Consider the following 19,140-nt stretch of genomic DNA (forward strand, 5'->3'; position numbering starts at 1 on the left):
TCTTCTGCTCTAGAGAAACATCATTCCCGGTTGCAGTTCTCCTTTAAACACAAATACAATGTGCCCTAGTAAAACACATGGCAGAAAACGCATATTGTTCTCGGTGTCCTCCACTCAACAGGAGCAGCCAGCCAACTCCAACAGCCTCGGCGGTGAAGTTTTGGGGAAAAAAAGAGCCAATTTAACAATCCAGCTCCACCACCTAAAAGGTGGTCCCGGCTCTGCCACATGTGAACATCTTTAGTGAGCCAAGGCAAGTTGGTAAGCCAGCAGAGAGCTACCCAGAGGAATGCAGGGCTTTTTGCTGATATTTTTGAGCCATCCCAGCTCATTGAGGGATGAGGCAAACTCAGCAGCAACCCAAGGGACGAGCAGGGCAAGATAACTCTTTTTGAGCAGGTGGCTTTCAAATCATCTCGGTGATGTTAGCTTCCAGAACAACTTTTCAGAAGGAAGCATCTGTTCACCTCTGCAGATGAGATTTATGGGATTCAGACACAGATTAAGACATATAAATACAGCAATACAGAGGTATGTGCCTATCGTCTCTTTACACTCAACTGTGGAAGCATCAACTGTGATTCAGCTGGCCAATGTAGGTGTCTATTACAGGATCACCTGAACAGTTCCAGAGCTAAGTCTCCATCTATAATGGGACCTTAAACACCTAAGGCACATGAAGACATCTATTTGTAGACCCCTACATTTAGATGGTTTAAATTTCCACAGTGCTTCCTTGCCCTTGCTTTCATGGATGCACTAGAAGCTCCATTTGTTGCTTAGGTAGGAGTAACCTATTGCCATTCTTCTGGCCCCAAGACATCTCGCCTGGCCTCCAGCTGCTGCTCCAGAAGGGCATGGGCCTCTGACAGGTCCTATGTGCTATCTGCCATCCTCTTGGCACTACATGCCCATGTTTAGGCACTGAATATCGCACCACACTGCCGGACTGCGTGCAGCTGTTTGTGGTCAGGCACACCAACATTGGACCAGATGTTGAGCAACAAAAAGGAACTGGCTACTGATTTATTAAATCTGCTTTCAGTGTCAAGGAACACAGAGAGACTGGAAAATGGATCAGCATGCCCCAGTGTTAAAAGCCTAGATGATTCAATGACAGTGATGGAAGAAGAACTTCACTGAATGGAAGAAGAAACTCAAAGCCGCGATTCGAGCTTACAAGAACCACTTTGCCTCTCTCTTGCAAAACTCTTTGATATGGTGGTAAGCTTAAAAGTAGACCTTAATTTTTATAAGTCTGATCCAGAGTGGCAAAACAGAGAAAAAGCTCACGCTATAAGCCTGATAAGCAGATTAAACAGCCTGCATCCCTGTTCTCCCCACCCCAAAATACAAATCCACAAACTTGACTAAGATGAATTGGATGAATTCAGGCTGTAGGAGCCTTGAAAGGCAACTAAATCCAGTCAGAGACCTGACCAACACGTCCCAACATTAGGATATAGGTACAGAGGGAATGCTTCATTATTATAATTATTTCTACCTTTCAGATCAGGCCACGGAATAAACCACAAAGTACAGAAGAGCAAGCTAAGTCGAGACTACCCATCCTCTGTGTTAACATTGTGTATCACACCTGGAAAGAATAAATTCATCTGCTCTTTCTTTACTTCTTTGCGTTATGGTAGATCTTGGGGACAACGAACATGGGCTAACACCTCACAAAATGTTAGAGAACACATTAAATGTACATGGATTATATTTGTAATCCAGGTATAAGAGGTAATAGGCAAACGCAGTAGGATGACCGATTCCTGAGAGAAACCATGATTTTCTTAAAACAATCTAACAAACCCTGTTCTAATTGTTGGTGCTCAAGAAGGAGAACATACACCAGCTTTGTTTCCGGAGCCTCGTGTCACAATATCCTAAAAGACAATTTCTTTTTGGATGCAAGGGGATCAGTTGCCCTCAGTCCATCTTCACCTGGAAAAGGGTTGATTAGCATTATGCCCTGTCTCAGTCAAGACCCAAACTATTTGCATGCAGCTGTACCAAGTACAGTTTGGCAATTTAACAAACGGATAATGGAATACAAATTTCAGTGAATGAAGATATTTGACAGGGAAACGTGGATGTTGAATCTCCAAAAGGGAAGAGAAGCATTACAACTCCTTGCCTCTGTGCAGGGTTAACATTCAGTTAAGTGCAGAACAAGACACCTACACTGAAAAAAACAAAATATATTTGTAACCCTAAGGGAACAAAGCAAAGCTTGTTATAGACCATGATTACCCCAGCATTTTAACCTTTCCATAAGTGCTGCTGGTGCCCAAGTGTGCATCCACACCCTCCCTTTAACCACTTGTTCCCACATTTTCCCATTACTCAGCAAGAGCGTGCAGTGTATTTGCAGCTGTATAGTAAACCAGATCACACAACCCACTGCAACTGAAAACTGATCTGTCCTGAGCCAGCTTTCAGGTGGATTCGCACCCGGGTCACGGTCACCGCACCAGTGGGCAATGTGGTGCCACACCACGAAGGCAGCAGGACATTCTCATTTTAGAGGCACCGTGGATCTATTTTAAATGAACAGCAGAACTACATCCCAAATGTTGAGGTTAGGAAGAAAATTTAAGCTGACTTGAGCCCTGTAAGTCTTCAAAAGCTGCAAGAACAACTCACTCCACAGGGAAAGATTCTCTAGACAGAAAAGTTAAACCGTCGGTCTGAGAGAAGGAAGGGTCTTATAGCAATTAATTGTAACTTGAAAAACTCGGACCTGCAACAAGTTAAAGTGGAACATGACTCAGAGGTGGGAGATCCCAGAGAGTTTGTAATACACTTGATGGTGTAGGTGTGGACGTCTGGAGGAGAGTTGTGATGCTCAATTGAAAGCTGACAAATTTGAGTAGGGGATAACCATCCACAGCTGCAACACCAGCTGATCTGACAGCTAAAGGTCCAGGAGAGGTGGATCACAGAAAGCAGAGAAGTCCCAGAGATAAATCCAGACTGATCTGTTCCTGCTTGCATTAAAGAATTACTCGTTGCTCATCAGAAGCTCAAAAACCAATTTGCATCCAAGCACACTCAACAGACTTTTGTAGAAGAAAAACTTCTGGCCAACTTGGTGCAGCTGAAGAGGTTCACGTGCTCAGATTTACATTCTACCACAAGTAAAAATAAAATCGCCACTAAAATTTGATTTTCACACCTACTACTACGAGCCACGTTGCTCCTGTGCGGAGGACCAATGAAAGAGATAAATGACTTACTCCTCACTTGCTGCAATGCTAACGGCCATTGAGCTTTACGGCGCAAACACTTGATACTGTGCAAATATAAAAACTAGTTCACTTCCGAACTTACACCGAGATGGAAATCGATTTATATTCCAATACTGTGCCGCCTTACTGCAGTAGTCACAAATTGTCACTTTTCAGCTAATTGGCTGCAGTCAGCAGTTGGCTCAGAAATGCCAATTATATATGCTTTGTCACCCCATGCGAGCTCTCCGATTGCTGTGCAGAGCAAACACGGGCATAGCTGCCTCTAAATTAAAAACAATGCTTTAAGATTTAGTCCCCCATTTCTCTGCATCAGAAAAATTACCACACAAATCTGACAAACGGGAAGTATTTGTTCAATAAACAGCCAGGTGTTGAATAGCGATGCTCACCTAAATTTAAAGTGCATTAGCAAACAATGTTCTGGAAAGTCCTCTAACTAGAACAGCAATCTCGGATCAGACCCCACACACCTACTCATTACAGTAATGCACTACCAAATGCCACAAGAAACCTGAGGTAGAGCCAGAAAAAACTCAGCTCTTCTGAATGTCAGGCAAATACCTTAAAACTAAAGATCAGCCGTTCCCGTAAACCTTTGCTGCATCCACTCTCTATCCTGTCCGCACACTGAAGGCGGCAATGGTCATGCAAGAGAAGAGTGATAAGGCAACTTGAGCCTACTGTAGCAATTTTGCAGGAGAGAAAAAAAGAAAAACGAATACAAAAATAAAAATAAATACGGAAATAAAGATAAATACAAACCAAAATACAACAGCCCCAGCTCTTGCTTTCAGAGCTATGGGTGGTAAGAGGGAGTAGCTGAAGTAACAGCAAAGGTAGGGCTGCGGTGGTGGTGAACCTCATGGGTTGTGTAGGCACTGGTGGTGGTGCCAGGCTGTAGGGAAATACAGGCAAGAATTCAAAGCCTTGTAAAGTCTCTCATGGCCTCAAGTTGCGCCAGGGGAGGTTTAGACTGGATATTAGGAAATTTTTCTTCACCGAGAGGGTTATCAAGCATTGGAACAGACTGCCCAGGGAAGTGGTTGAGTCGCCATCCCTGGAGGTATTTAAAGGACGTTTGGATGAGGTACTTAGAGACATGGTGTAGTGGTGGTTTTTGGCAGTGTTAGGTTTATGGTTGGACTCGATGATCTTAAAGGTCTTTTCCAACCTATATGATTCTGTGATTCTGTGATTCTTTCGACACTGGAGTTTGGGCTCAGTTGCTGGATGTTCCTTCCCGAGAGCTCCAGCTCTGTGCCTGCTGTGAACAACAGCGGCACGCTTCTGGTTGGCATTAAAGGATTGTGAAAGATGATTTCTGATAAACCTTGTTGCAATGGGTTAAGAGGTACTGTCCCAACTCTTCTCGCAACCAGGAGTTAAGTAGCCTCCCAAGGAGGGTTAGAGAAGGAATTCACACCTATAATTTTGCCCCAGAAATGCAAAGTGCAACTGTGTTTTGCGTTGCAGCAACGAGGCTGTCCTCGCAGGTGACTCCGCAGGCACAGCAGCCGAGGTGGAACTGCAAATTCAGGTAGCAACTTCTAAAATAACTTCAGCAAAAATCCCCGTTGGCTTTGGAAAGTTTGAGAGAACATTCAGTGAAGAGGCAGCATTCAGGAGGATGAGAAATAGATCCAACAAGCCGAGATGGCCAAGTCATAATTTAAAACGCAGTAAGGTGGATTTCCTCGGGAAAAAGACCTCTAAGGTGCATTTCAGTTCTCCCAAGCTTCAGGTACGAACCCTCTCCAAAGCAGAGAGCACAGTACACAAATAATTCTGCTTCATTTGGGTTCTTGCAAACAACTGAACTGGTTGTCCAGTTGTTTCATCTTCTTGTTATTGAATTCTGGTGAATTTTTACATAATAACTCACTCGTAAGATTAAAGTGTCCTGGTTTTGGCTGGGATAGAGTTAATTTTCTTCCTAGTAGCTGGTATAGTGCTGTGCTTTGGATTTAGCATGAGAAGAATGTGATAACACACTGATGGTTTAGTTGTTGCTCAGTAATGCTTGCACTGGTCAAGGACTCTTCAGCTTCCCATGCTCTGCCGGGCGCACAAGAAGCTGGGAGGGGGCACAGCCAAACGGCTATTCCATACCATACAACGTCACGCCCAGTATATAAACTGGGGGGAACTGGTCGGGGGGCAGCGATCGCTGCTCGGGGACTGGCTGGGCATCAGTCAGTGGGTGGTGAGCGGTTGCATCTTTTTCCCTGGGTTTTGTTCCCTTCTCTCTCTTTTGTTGTTTTCCTTTTCATTACTATTTATTATTATTACTTTTTTTTTTTCTTTTTTCCCAATTACTAAACTGTTCTTATCTCAACCCACGATTTTTCTCACTTTTACTCTTCCGATTCTCTCCCCCATCCCACCGGGGAGGGTGAGCCAGGGGCTGTGCGGGGCTTAGCTGCCGACTGAAACTAAACCACAACAACAGTGTATTTCACGATAACGGCAATTAAGTTCAGGCAAATTACTGTCATCAACTGGAGACAAAGACTAACAACATTAATCACTTCTAGCAGTAAACAGCACCACAGACTTCAGTTATAGAAAAGAAACTCCTTTAAAGTATTTTAGGGGTTTGGAAACAGAATTGAACGGTCAAGACTCTCCCAACCTTGCATCCCGCTTGCAGACAAAAATCTTTACTTACCGTTGGCCTCTCAAAATCTAGGTATTGGTAAGGTGTCCAGCTGAATACCTTTGAATGCAAATTTTATGCTTGGAATTCAAAAGGAAAAGGGTAAAAAAAAAAAAAAAGTATAGAAAAGTGATGTTGTCACTCTGCTTCTGTCCCCAAACAAATCACTTCCATGGTGCTTCTTTTTGTCCAAGAAGGGATTTCTTGTTTCTTACAAACTCTTGTCCACACCTAACCTTGAAGACTGACCTAGGTCTGGTAAAGTCACCTGAAAAGAACTGATTAGTCACCTGATTCTTGGAGCAATCCTATATGTTGCCTGTTTGAATTCTACAATCTCTAAGCAACAGTACCTTCTCAAAGCACAGCACCAAAACTTCATGCCATTTCTACTGTAAATGTTTAACTAGCGGAAAAAAAACCTCTCTGCTAAAAGGTCTTGCTTATTAAATGAAATGCAGGTAAGGAATCCACTCCTTTAAGAGGAATTCAGCTGAGAAAAACAATGCAATAAAATCCCTCATTTAAAAAAAAAAATAAATAAATGCACATTTTCCACCGCTCGGTTTAAAAGCAACAAGTTCGAGACTAGGAGACTTCTTGAAAACCTATATAAAATATCACCCCTTACCCTGGACCTCAGATGTGTTTATGCTGCAAAGCTGTTTTGAGTTATCTTGAACTTGGCAGCAGGGATACAGCACTCCGGTTAGCCCGACCGCCTGGCAGCTGGCAGGCGGCTTGCGGGGAAGCGGGTACGGCTAGCCGAGCCGCACGCCCCGAGACAAGTCCCAGCAAAGCTCGGCTCAACTCACAAAGTGCTAAGCAGTTCGCTCATGCCACAGAAAGAAGAAAAGAGGTTAGAATCTGCAGCTGAGAATAACGTTTTGGTTACAGAGTGAGCTTTCTTGCCACCGTATGAGTCTTTTAAGAGAAAAACGCTGATGTATTCCTTATTTTAAATGGATTTGGATTTATAAGTGACTGCAACAATTATTCTGGAGACAAGGCAGTTTTGAGCTCCTTTGAAAAAAGTTGTTAAAAATAAAAATGCCAAAACTAGACACAGAAAGGGAGCCGCTAGCATTAAAACACTCCACTCTTCCCAGTTGCAAGTCCTCAAGCACCTCCCTCCAGTATCACACGCTGCTGCGTGGATGCATCCGTGAAGGATCCCATTCCTTGGCTTCGCGCCGAGCAGAGCACCGACACCATCTGCGTGCAGGATAAGTTACATTCGTCGGCATACCAACTATTTATGGAGAGTTTCAGCATGGAAAAAATTAAAACTTTAGCACAAAACAGCTCAAACACTCTCTCAGACCCTCAAAGTCCAGCAAAAAGATGAGCTTTACAGTCTACAACCACTCGTCTGCCAAAAGCTTAAAAGGAATAAAAGTTGTTTTCCTAAAGAGCTTGCAATGTAAGTACACAAGAGGGAATCAAGACTAGAAAAAAAAGAGTAAAGCAGCTAAATATGTATTAGCAATTTTATTTTTTTTTTTAGGCTGCAAAATAGCTGACAGATGGAAATGGGCAAAACCTTACGTCTTGCATCTTTTCTGAGCAGACAAAACACTGGATATATATGCAAGACAGAGCTCGGTGTTGCAGTGGTATTAGCAGAGAAAAAGCTCTGTCTCCCTCTCCGAGGAAGCTGTGATTTCTAAGGATCATACGGGATGAAAGATTTAAAACGTTTATCAATCTGTATCACCAAAGGTTTGCAGTATGCCAGCTGCAGAAATCTCTACAGAAATTCTAAGGATATTACATCCTTAACAAAATAAAGTAGTAAAGTAAGTGTATATTTTTATATATTATATATATAAACTATATATATAGTTCAAAGTAAAATAAGTACATTTTTACATAAATAACCAAATAAAAATACCTTTTAGTACAATATTTCTCACATTGTTACACAATGCCGAAGCCCCATGCTGTTTCAAAGCTGGTGTCACACTACTACGCGAAGTGGCAGTAAGAAAAAAACCCAAACTTACTTTCAACCAACTACTTATTTGCAGGGAGAAAAAAAAAAAAAAAGACGAGGGAAGAAGCAAAGATTCATGCAATAATTGAAAGTTCAATCCATTTTAGGATTTTTTCAATGATGCACTCACATAGTTATGAAAGAAAATGCTGGGAGCTTTAACAAATGTATTTTTCTCCGCTGCGCACCCATGAGCTGGAGAATTGGCAGCCTGATCTGTGTTTCCAACATAAAAACAGAGAAAAAACAGCAAGTCCTTTGGAAGAAAACTTTACGCTGTGGAGCACAGCGAGCTCACGTAAGGGCTGATCAAAGGGCTGCCTCGTTACGCAGCATCAGTAACAGTTCAGAAAGCTGTGAAGTCAGAAATCATAGGCTGGGCTGTTTTACTCATCAAGGTTTTATTTGTTGAGAGCCTCGGCTATGATTTTATGTTAAAGAAATCTCTAACATGAAAAAAAAATAACCCTGCTGGGTAAGGAAAAATAAACAACCTATATATATAAGCTCTTATATTAGCATTAAAAAAGGACAGGTAGTTCCTATCTATCGCTAAAGGCTTTCTAGAAGACGTATTTCACCATGTTGTCATGAAGAACTTCCCAGTAAAAAAAAACTGAACTGACAAACCAATCTATCGTGATTTCTTTCAATCTCTGTGGTCAAAAGATTCACGTAATTTAAAGATACTTTGGGTCCAGGTGTAGGAACCAGGACGGTGCTAGTCTTGCATGCAAAACAGACTGTTTTAAGGAAGAACTATACATGAAACTCATAAGTAAGGAAAAAAAGAAAAGAAAAAAAGAAAAAAGAAACCGATTTCGAAAAAAAAAACCAAACAAAATCCCCAATCATCCCAGAAATTTATTACGACACTGGGCTGGGCTAGTACTACACTGCCCTGAGCCCAACTCCCCACGCTGCTTGCCAGCACCGCTGTGAGCAAGATTTGCCAATACGGTAGAAAAAAACTTCGTAATATGAAGTCAGGAAAGTAAGTGAGAGAAAAAGCCGTTTTAGCGACATTCCAGGAAGGGTTTGTTTTTAACAAAAGCAGACCCGCAGAGCCATCCGAGAGCTGCTGTTTGAGTGCTGGTGGCTCTGTCTTCACGTCTCTTAGCTGAAGAAACCAGAGCCGTTTTGGATTTGTCACCCTGTGTTAGTACGGGATATATTTTTCCCCCGTGGTTTAGCCAGGCTATATCGACTGTTGCATCTGAGTATGCTGGCTTCTTATATTTTATCGGCAGTGCACTTTTCTCCTCTTCATTAACTCTGCTTACTATTCTTTGACTCTTTAAATAAGCTTTCGTATAAGGAAATATATCTAGCTCTTTTGGCAGCTGTAAAAGCTTCCCAGCAATGGCCCACATCGCTCGTTTTCTGAAATATATTTGAACTTGAGGTTTACATTTACATTCAGCGGTGGCATACTGTATTTTCAAGAGCTATTCAGCACAGAAGTACAGCAACTGCAAGCAACCAGCACATCATCACCCTGGGTCTCACCCAGGAGAAATTAATTGCCGAATGCAGATTTTGCTTCCATAGAAAATTAATTCTGCACTTTTTTTTTTATATTATGCTTTCCAGCCCTGCATCTTAAAAGGAAAAAAAAAAAAGAACAGCTTCATTAAAAGTAAGACAATCCATACATATCTTGCTCTCCTATCCGAAAAAACCCTCATCCTAACAAATCCTCCTGGTATTATTAAATCTGAATCTCAGTCTATGTCTCTGTTCTCTGATAACTTTTCTTCTTTATGCAGGTAAAGTTTTGGAACAGCCACACGTGCAGACTTCCGATGCTATATGAACATCTTAAATAAACCTCGCAAACAAAGATACGCGAGTTACTACTGTTCATCCCCAAGTCTAGCTCAAGTTGTGATATAAAACCCCAAGATTTCAATAGTTGGGTAAAAGGATAAAAATCCCACGCAACAATACAGCACTTAGGGAAAATTTAGCGCGAGCAATTTTCAAGGTTGCTGAAGCCACCACCTCCAGTAAAAAGGTGCTGAAGTTGCAACACATCCTAGCAAGGGTTAACTGCCTTTGAGAGAAACCCCAGTTTTTAAGGATTTAAGAAGCTGCTAACAAAAATACTACTTAATATGAACAGGAACAACTCCTAAAAAAGAGAAAAATGTCACCAGTTTATGCCAAAAATAAGAAGGCAGGAGCAGATAAAAAGGAAGCAGCTGTTTCATGTTTTAAAGTATCATTTAACTGTTCTGTTTTAAATCTTTCCGTCCCCAGAAGAAGATGTCGGTTTGCCGATTCTGAAAAATCAGCATGTAATTGCATGTCTCCAAAAGTAATTACATTCAACAGCAAATTTAATCAGATTAACAAATTGATTTACGTTTCATTGTTCGGTTTAAAGCAAGCCTCTTACCACAGCGAGAGAGATGCAGTGCAGTTATATCTAAATAAAGGCAAGGGACATCATTAGCAAACAACTTTGGCATTCCAGTGCTTTCAGAAGCAAAAGAAAAAGAACATTTTTTTGAACAGAAGGGTCCCAGAGAGCTTAAGGACTATTATATCTCTGCACCTACATCTATTCCCAATTAAAGGTGCAAGAGGCACACCGAGGACCCGGCAGGAAAGCTATCAACCATCCTCAGTACGGTTGCAAGGCTACGTAATTATTTTATCAAAGCAATCGCTATCTATCTATATGTATTTTATTCTCTTTAACCAGCAACAAAGACATTTTTTCCTTCCCTTCGCCCTTACCGAGAGCTTTCATTCGATTAGCCTGTGGCTTTTGATTACAGAATGACATTAATTTAGAGAAAGGCTGGAAACCTCCACGGGCCATGTCCAGTCCTCAGGGATATTTCTGCCCTGTATCAAATGCCTAATGTTTCCTCCAGAGACAAATCAGGGTACTGGAGTCAGTTTTACAGACCCCGCTTTTTAACTGCGGTACGGTTTCTTCGCTCTATCTTATTACGTGCATTATCAAAGCCTTTTAGTTAGGCTGTACACCTCAAAGAGGGAACCCTAGAGAGCATCGCTGCTGGTCGTATTCATGTCACCTTAAAGAGGCTGAAAGCCTAAAATAAAAGGAAGGTGGAAGCGTGGGATCCGACATTCCTCCAGCTCTGTTTTTAAGCAGAGGAGTACGGTCTTCCTCACCTGGCAGGAGCTACGGATACCCCAAAGCTTTCCTTGGCTGCAGGGAAGTGTCATCCATCACTTCGCTCTGCAAGAAAACAAACGCTTCCCAAACCACATTAAACGCCGAATGGCAAGTAAAATTAAAGCTTAATTGAAAATGGTATTAAGATTCATGCTAATGGAGACCACCTGTTTTATGGGTAACACTGCCAATAAAAATAGCAGGATGGGGAAAGACTATCAGAAGGAGAAATTTAATCCAAAACTGCTTTAATGAAGGAGATTTCCTTTGAAAAATGAGAACTTGGGAAGATTTGAGTATTTGCATACTGCTGGACACAAGAACCACGAAACATTAAAATAATGATGATAAAGATCAGAGTAAGAGCTTTGTCTGAGGATTGTGAGGACTTTTTAGGAATGTAATTCCTGGTACTTTATAAAATATTGGCTACTATTTCCCAGTTAAATAGCCACGTTCAGCATAAGAGAAAATGAGCCTGCTTTAATCAGCCAGAGAGCCATTCCGTAGAAGAATCTCAGTCTTGTTTATAATTCATCTCTACTCTGAAATCCAGCTGACACCAGCAGCATACGGCTCCACGTGAACTCTGCCTACATACTAACTAACACAGGAAATATCTACTGGATAAGAAAACAGACACATTTATCCAGACGATGTTATTGCCAGCTCTGCAAAGCCAAATAGATGTGAAGAGAATCTGCTCTCTTACATTCCTACATACATTTGGACAGGCTGGATCGATGGGCTGGGGCCAGTTGTGTGAGGTTCAACAGGCTCAGTGCTGGGTCCTGCACTTGGGTCACAGGAACCCCATGCAACGCTACAGGCTTGGGGAAGAGTGGCTGGAAAGCTGCCAGGCAGAGAAGGACCTGGGGCTGTTGGTCGACAGCCGCTGAATATGAGCCAGCAGTGTGCCCAGGTGGCCAAGAAAGCCAATGGCATCCTGGCTTGTATCAGAAATAGTGTGGCCAGCAGGACCAGGGCAGTGATCGTGCCCCTGTACTGGGCACTGGTGAGGCCGCACCTCGAATGCTGTGTTCAGTGTTGGGCCCCTCACTCCCAGAGAGACATTGAGGGGCTGGAGCGTGTCCAGAGAAGGGCAACGGAGCTGGGGAAGGGCCTGGAGCACAAGGCTGATGGGGAGCGGCTGAGGGACCTGGGGTTGTTCAGCCTGGGGAAAAGGAGGCTGAGGGGAGACCTCATCGCTCTCTGCAACTGCCTGAAAGGAGGGGGTAGAGAGGTGGGGTCGGTCTCTTCTCCCAGGTAACAAGTGATGGGACGAGAGGAAATGGCCTCAAGTTGCACCAGGGGAGGTTTAGACTGGATATTAGGAAAAATCTCTTTACCAAAAAGGTTGTCGAGCATGGGAACAGGCTGCCCAGGGAAGTGGTGGAGTCACCAACCCTGGAGGTATTTAAAAGCTGTGTAGATGTGGTGCTTAGGGACACGGTGTAGTGGTGGGCTTGGCAGTGTTAGGTTTACAGTTGGACTCGATGATCTTAAAGGTCTTTTCCAACCTATACGATTCTGTGATTCTGTGATTTTCAGCATATCACTGTAAACCAGTGGGAACTGTTTTACAGGTCAAAGGATGCCATTAGTGAAAATAATACAATCGCAGAGCAAAACCCTTCGGTTGCAATGAGAGGCACAGCAGAAATCTTTTGACGCATGGGAATAAACAGTGCTTAGGCTGTTCCCTCAGACTAACAACTAAGGAAAGAAGAAAAGGTCATAAAAATGTATCAAAATTAGCAGTCACAGGTCTAATATACAAAGCACTCGAATCCAAGAAAGTGTCATTTCTGAAAGCTTTATTCAGAGCGGAATCGTACTCCCACATCTATTTGAAATCTTATTCAATCACAGCAGCGCAGCTCTTAACTAGAACACTAAAATGCGTATTTTGCTTCAAAACTCGGATGCAGTCATCCTGGCAGTGTCTGCGCCAAGAGTCAGTTAACAAAAGCAACATAAGGCAGTGACGGGAGGGCCCCAAAGGAAGGCAGTTCATTAAAGAGGACATCAGCCAGGAGGTTTGCACGTAGAACAGTTTACATTTCGTTCCCTGGGACAGCGCACACTGTGGTTTCTGCACACACCGCAGCAGGCACGCCGGGTAACCCATGGATGCGCGAGCGTATACACACAGGTTAGCGACAGCCACCCCGTCCATCACCGAAAGCAAGCGCTGCAAACGAAAGGCTGATTTAATTACAGCACATTTGAGGGTGTCTCGAACGTTCAGGTCTCCCATTTGTTACAGTTTCTGCGCTTGAACTTTTGGCAGCTCCTCAGAAAAGAGAGATCAATTTAAGGGAGACGAATTGTTTGCACCTTTCGGTTCACCATTCACAATTTCAGCAGATGAGCTAGACAGCAATTCAACATTTTGAGTGGGTTCACAAATATTTTCCTGTCACTGTAAACTGCATCTTTTGAAATATCTAGAATAATTATGGCAACACATTATGTGACTGAATTAAGCTATCCACCGTGCGTTAACTTTCTGCGTAGAAAGGAATAAAGCTTTAGAAGAGGCTACATAGACCCAGTCTTAAAATAAATCAACTGGAGGAACCCAGAAAAAACTTCAACAGCCCATGCAGAAGTTTAAGAAACTAAAAAATGTAGACAGCAGAGGCAATTTTAGCTCTTTTTCCACTACAGCCTTTAGGAAATCCGAGTGGAAGGCAGCAATTTAAGTGACTTGAAAATTCCCCACCAGTTATCAAATACTTCCAGTCCTCACCCAGTGTAAGCTGTCTAACGCTGTTGCAGCGCTCCACCAAGCAGCACGTGCAGCGATGCTACGTAGTCACGGTGGCACTTTTTTGAAGCCCAACGTGATGATGAATTGCCGAGCAAACAATATACTGTGAATATCTAGCGAGATTTTGCAAACGGTGTATTTTGTATGCAAGAGGCTGCAAAATCCGTTCGCCTCTTTTTGTTCCTTGAAGCATTTGGCTCATAATTAACGTTTAAGCGCATTCAAATTAAAATACTTCAACCAACGCGAGGGAAAGAGAGGAGGCAATTGCCAGTTAATGATACAATTACAAACTGTGTTTTTTCCTTAATCAGCTCCTAGGCGTCTTACATATACTCAGAAAGTAGAGAGCAATGCAAAAAGCTTCATAAGCGAGGGCTCCAAATCTGGGAGAAGAAAATCTAAAATCAAATGGGACAGAATGTTAATGAAAACAATAGTTTGGGTACGAAACAAGACAAGAACACAAGTTTATATTTAGTGAGCGGTAGAAAACACTGTCAACAGTAAGCTGTAACGGAGCAGAAAGCTTACAGCCATTACAAAGGGGTTGAAGTTCGCTGTATTAGCAACTTTAATTTTCACCCCTGTGCATTCAGGAGAGGGACTCGCTGGAATCTGCTCCAGGTAAATACATGCTAGTTTCAACGCTGTTAAAAACTCCTGACACACAAGTATCAAAGAGAGTTTCAAATTCTCACCGTTAACTACTTGTCAGCTCCAGAACTGTTTCACCTCTGAGTGAGCTGACTTTTGCCCGGATTGAAACCCATGAAAAGAAGTCCTCTGAAAGTTTCTGCACTGAATTTCCTTGCTTCTTACTGCAATATTGTAGAGCTGACTATTTGTATTCCATAGTTTTTTTTCTAACCGGAGATATATTTTGAATGAGTAACAAAGCAAACTTACAACAAAGATTAAGAACACAGAAAAAAACAGAGGGGGGAAAGATCATATTCCATTTACATGACATCAACCCTAACAACATCATAGTGCATTTGCATGACTACAGAAAAACATCAACCCTAACAACATCCACTAGTGTCCTTTTCTAAAGGGTGCACTCGCAGTTCGGTGGGAGATCAGGAATATTTAGGGCAGCGCTTTCCAAGCACAAGAGAGAACGGTGAACAGCTGGGGTTTGCACAACGCTTATAAAGTCGCGGTGGCCGTGCCAGACAAAGTTTGTTAGCAGAGAGGAGCCGCGAAGCGGAGAGAATGGAAAACTCCAGACATTTTCGACGAGACCTTACCTGGGTTTTCAAGAAAGCTGGGCAAGCTAAGGTTTTAAGTGAACTCCGCAATGTAGCTTTCATACTCGGAAACCACGCAGCCAGGAGGTATTAGGAAGCAGATTGCTGTATTTTGAAGGCTTTCTGCATTGTGCAGCTTTAGTTCTTTTACAAAATAATCATTTCAAGTCATTAAAGCAGGCAGGGAAAGACATCCTAAACCAATATACTTTAAAAAAAAATATTAACCCCGAACTGAAGTGGTTTTAAAGAGAGGTGGAGCAAGAAGGAAAAAAAAAAAAAAAAAGCAGCCAGAATTCAGCACTGGCAAGGACACAGCTATCTCTAACACAAAAGAGCATTTATACTCTCCAAGTCCAGATTTTCACAGGCAAGGCGAGGGAAAGAGAGACAGATTTCAATCAAGGACTTCAGAATAAAGTCTCTAATATTTCAAAAAAAATCATGTGGATTGTAGATTAATTGCTCTGCAGTAAAGACTGTACATTTCTGAAGTCTTCTGTTGAAGACTTTGTATATAAACACTTCTGTTTAGATACATCTACTGTATCTCAATTGAAAATAAGCCAGGATAAGAGAGTGTACATACAATGACTGTTTATTATTATATTCAAACAATCAAACAACCCCCTAAAATACCAGTCGGAGATGCTGCACCGCATAGGAACAGACCAAGCACATGCGTAAGCTGCAAGGTGACGCACACACATAAGGAGAGAATATTTTCCAGCAGTCTGGCAGTAGCAGAACTTCACTGACTTCATCATACTTCTTATATTAAAACCACTCTCATTTCAAAAGGGAAATTGAAACATGTTCCGTAGCTCCAAAGTTTTCCCAGTGTAACTGCAATAAGCAGAACCGTAGGAGGCAGTCTCCGAGATAAGAAAAACAGTTTGCATCCCGGCCATACCGCAACATGTAGCTTTAATTAACAAGTCAGCTTGCCCTGAAGGACTAAACCCAACTTCGTAGCAACTTGGATGCAGTGAAATAAGGGACGACCACTTCGAAAAAGAAATAAGAGAGGAAGTATGGGAAAGGTCTGTGTAAAAACTATTGCTGCGAAGGAAGAGGCATGGGGTGAGTGCTGAAAGAGCAGTCAGGAAAGCAGAGGTCACCCCATGGCTCTACTTTAAATCTTGTAGTGAACCCCAGCCAAGGATCGACTGCTAGGAAGGTCTTTGTCCCAAAAATCCATACCTTGAGTTATCTTCTATTTTATCTTATTGAAGATAAACTTCTACAGAGAACCAAGACTTTGCAAAAAAAGGGAAAAATAGGGAAAGCAAATAGGAAAGAGGTACAGAAAAGACAGGCAGGAACACAGACTGCAATTAAGGGCAATTGAGGGCAGCTCAATCCACCATGGAAGATTGCACAGGACCTGAAAGGACACATTGAGTCCTGGAGACAAATCGTACTTTTTTACTGACTTTTCTCTATGCAACCATTACTTTTCATAATACTATCTCCTACTCATCAACTGCTCTGAAAAAAATGATCAGGATGGCGAGGAGGGAAAAGAAATGTTAGAGTAAAGCAGTACCCCTGGGTGGTGTGAGAAGCACAGTGTCCAACTGTATAGTGTCTCAGCATCCAGTCTGGAAAAGCTTCCATGTGGCATCAAATCTGACAGCACAGTTACACCAGATGGAGAATGAACTGGAAGTAAAGCCAAAAGCAGATCTATATGGCTACAGGCTCTTTGTGAAGGAGACGTGACAACCGTCACGAGAGTAGACCTAGCAAATATGGGCTAAGATGAGGAGATAGTGAGGTGGATCGAAAACTGGCTGAATGGTTGGGCCCAGGGGGTGGTGACCAGTGGCATGAAGTCTAGTTGGAGGCCAGTCACTAGTGGTGTACCCCAGGGGTCAATACTGGGTCTGATCCAATTTAACATCTTCATTAATGATCTGGGTGATGCAGCAGAGTGTACCCCCAGCAAGTTTGCAGGCGATGCCAAACTGAGAGGAGTGGCCGATACACCAGAGCGTCGTGCTGCCATCCAGAGGGACCTTGACAAGCCGGAGAAATGGGCCAAGAGGAACCTCATGAAGTTCAACAAGGACAAGTGCAAAGTCCTGGAACAACTCCAGGCACCAGTATGTGCTGGGGGCCACCCAGCTGGAAAGCAGCTTGGCAGAGAAGGACCTGGGCGTCCTGGTGGACATCAAATTGAACGTGAGCCAGCAATGTGCCCTTGCCACAAAGAAGGCCAATTCTACTTGCTTATCATGCAATGGCTGCATTAGAGCATGGCCAGCAGGTCGAGGGAGGTGATCCTTTCCCATCTACTCGGCACTGGCAAGGCCACACCTGGAGTACTGGGTCCAGTTCTGGGCTCCCCAGTACAAGAGAGACATGGACATAGAGGCCACTGCCCAACAAAGGGCTGCAAAGATGACGAAGGGACTGAGCATCTCTGCTATGAGGAAAGGCTGAGAGAGATGGGACTGTTCAGCCTGGAGGAGAGAAGGCTCAGGGGGGTCTCATCAATGTCGACAAATACCTGAGGGGAGGCTGCAAAGCGGACGGAGCCAGGCTCTTTCCAGTGGTGCCCGGTGACAGGACAAGGGGCCATGGGCACAAACTGAGACACAGCAGGGTCCCTCTGAACATCAGGAAACACTTTTTGACTGCGAGGGCGACCGAGCACTGGCACAGGTTGCCCAGGGAGGTTGTGGAGTCTCCATCCTTGGAGATATTCAAAAGCTGCCTGCTCACGGTCCTTGGCGACTGGATTTAGGTGGCCCTGTTAGAGCAGGAGGCTGGACCAGATGACCTCCAGAGGTCACCTCCAATCTCAACCGCTCCGGGATTCTGTGAAGACGACTGTGCTGTTTGTTAAATTAAGGAATGCAAAATGCAGGCTTGAGTCTCCAACGGTTGTTAAAGGATGCAGAAGAAAACTGGTTTTACCTCACACTCAAACGAGCAATGCTGCTGGGTTGCTGCGAGAAAGGAGGGAGGAATGCTATGTTGAGCTACGATGAGATCTCCAGCAAAAGGAGGTGCAGGTGGGCTTCCTGGAGAAGGACGACAACGCCATAGCAAAGTAACGAAGAACTGCTATTGCGAACGTGAGAAAGGACCAAGACATTCAACACTAATAGGTATGTGGAGAAAGATGACAGAAAAACACCAATTCTAGGAAAAAAGTTTCTTAGCTATGAACTGAGGAGCAAGGTGAAAGAAATCGTAAAGGACCACATATTCCTGGATGCGATATCGCCACCAGACTTCTTCACAAAAAGGGTCTCTCAACCAATAAGAGCTGATGCTATTTTAGACTTTGTTTTCGCAAGTAACAAGGACATTAAGAAGAGCTGGTGATATAAAATTACCCTGGATTGAGTGCTCACAAGCAAATTCATATTAAAGTAAGGATAAAACGAGGTAAGTGTTGTAAGCGAATCAAAGTTCACTCTTTTTAACTGTGAGAAATTAAATAAGACAGTAAAATCAAGTGGACTAAGGAGATAAGGAATGGGAAAGCAGCCATCTAAGTATTTCTCTCAGGTCAAAGATGCAAAACCATTTGAAAGCCGTATCCTCAGAACTCTCCTCAAAAAGGACATTAGGAACAATTAAAGAGTCTACGTATTATGGAGAGGAAAGGATTCATTAGCAAGAAGCCAGCAAGTAGTACAGGGATAAAAGAAGAACTGCCAAATGTCAAGCTGTGCTAGACCTCAGCAAACAATAAACAAAATAGCAAGAGACGTTTCAGCCATACAAGTAAATGAGGCCAGAAAGGGACAGGGAAGAGGGATAGGCAAGAGATTAAAAACAATTAGCTATATCCCTAAAACTAGAGTTTTCATTAAGGACAAGGACACTGAACATAGGTGCAAGGCAAAGCGTCTAATGGGAACGAGGGTATAAAAAGATACACAACCAAGGTGGAGAAAACACTAAACATTTCGATGTGTTCGAAGCCAGCGACAGCAGACAGCATGCATCCCAGCACTCCCCAAGAAATGGCACGTGAAACAGTGCCTCTGGTAGCACGGCTGTTAAAACAATCTACCAGCCGAGTGCG

The 19,140-nt window shown here is 43.1% G+C and overlaps 1 protein-coding gene across 2 annotated transcripts in view; it reads right to left on the minus strand.

Moving 5' to 3' along the window:
- Positions 1-19,140, minus strand: part of ATRN (attractin) — a 159,740-nt gene that overhangs the window by 50,175 nt on the left and 90,425 nt on the right. The window contains exon 25 of one of the 2 annotated variants that reach the window (XM_075499468.1): positions 12,877-14,240. The exons of the other annotated variant lie outside the window; for it this stretch is intronic. Coding sequence (XP_075355583.1) covers positions 14,205-14,240 — 36 coding nt within the window. The 3' untranslated portion in view covers positions 12,877-14,204. Of the gene's footprint in view, positions 1-12,876; positions 14,241-19,140 lie in introns of those variants that run through there. 2 annotated transcript variants of the gene reach the window in all.

The sequence above is a fragment of the Mycteria americana genome, chromosome 4 (genome assembly GCF_035582795.1).
Source record: "Mycteria americana isolate JAX WOST 10 ecotype Jacksonville Zoo and Gardens chromosome 4, USCA_MyAme_1.0, whole genome shotgun sequence".
NCBI classification, from domain to species: Eukaryota; Metazoa; Chordata; class Aves; order Ciconiiformes; family Ciconiidae; genus Mycteria; species Mycteria americana.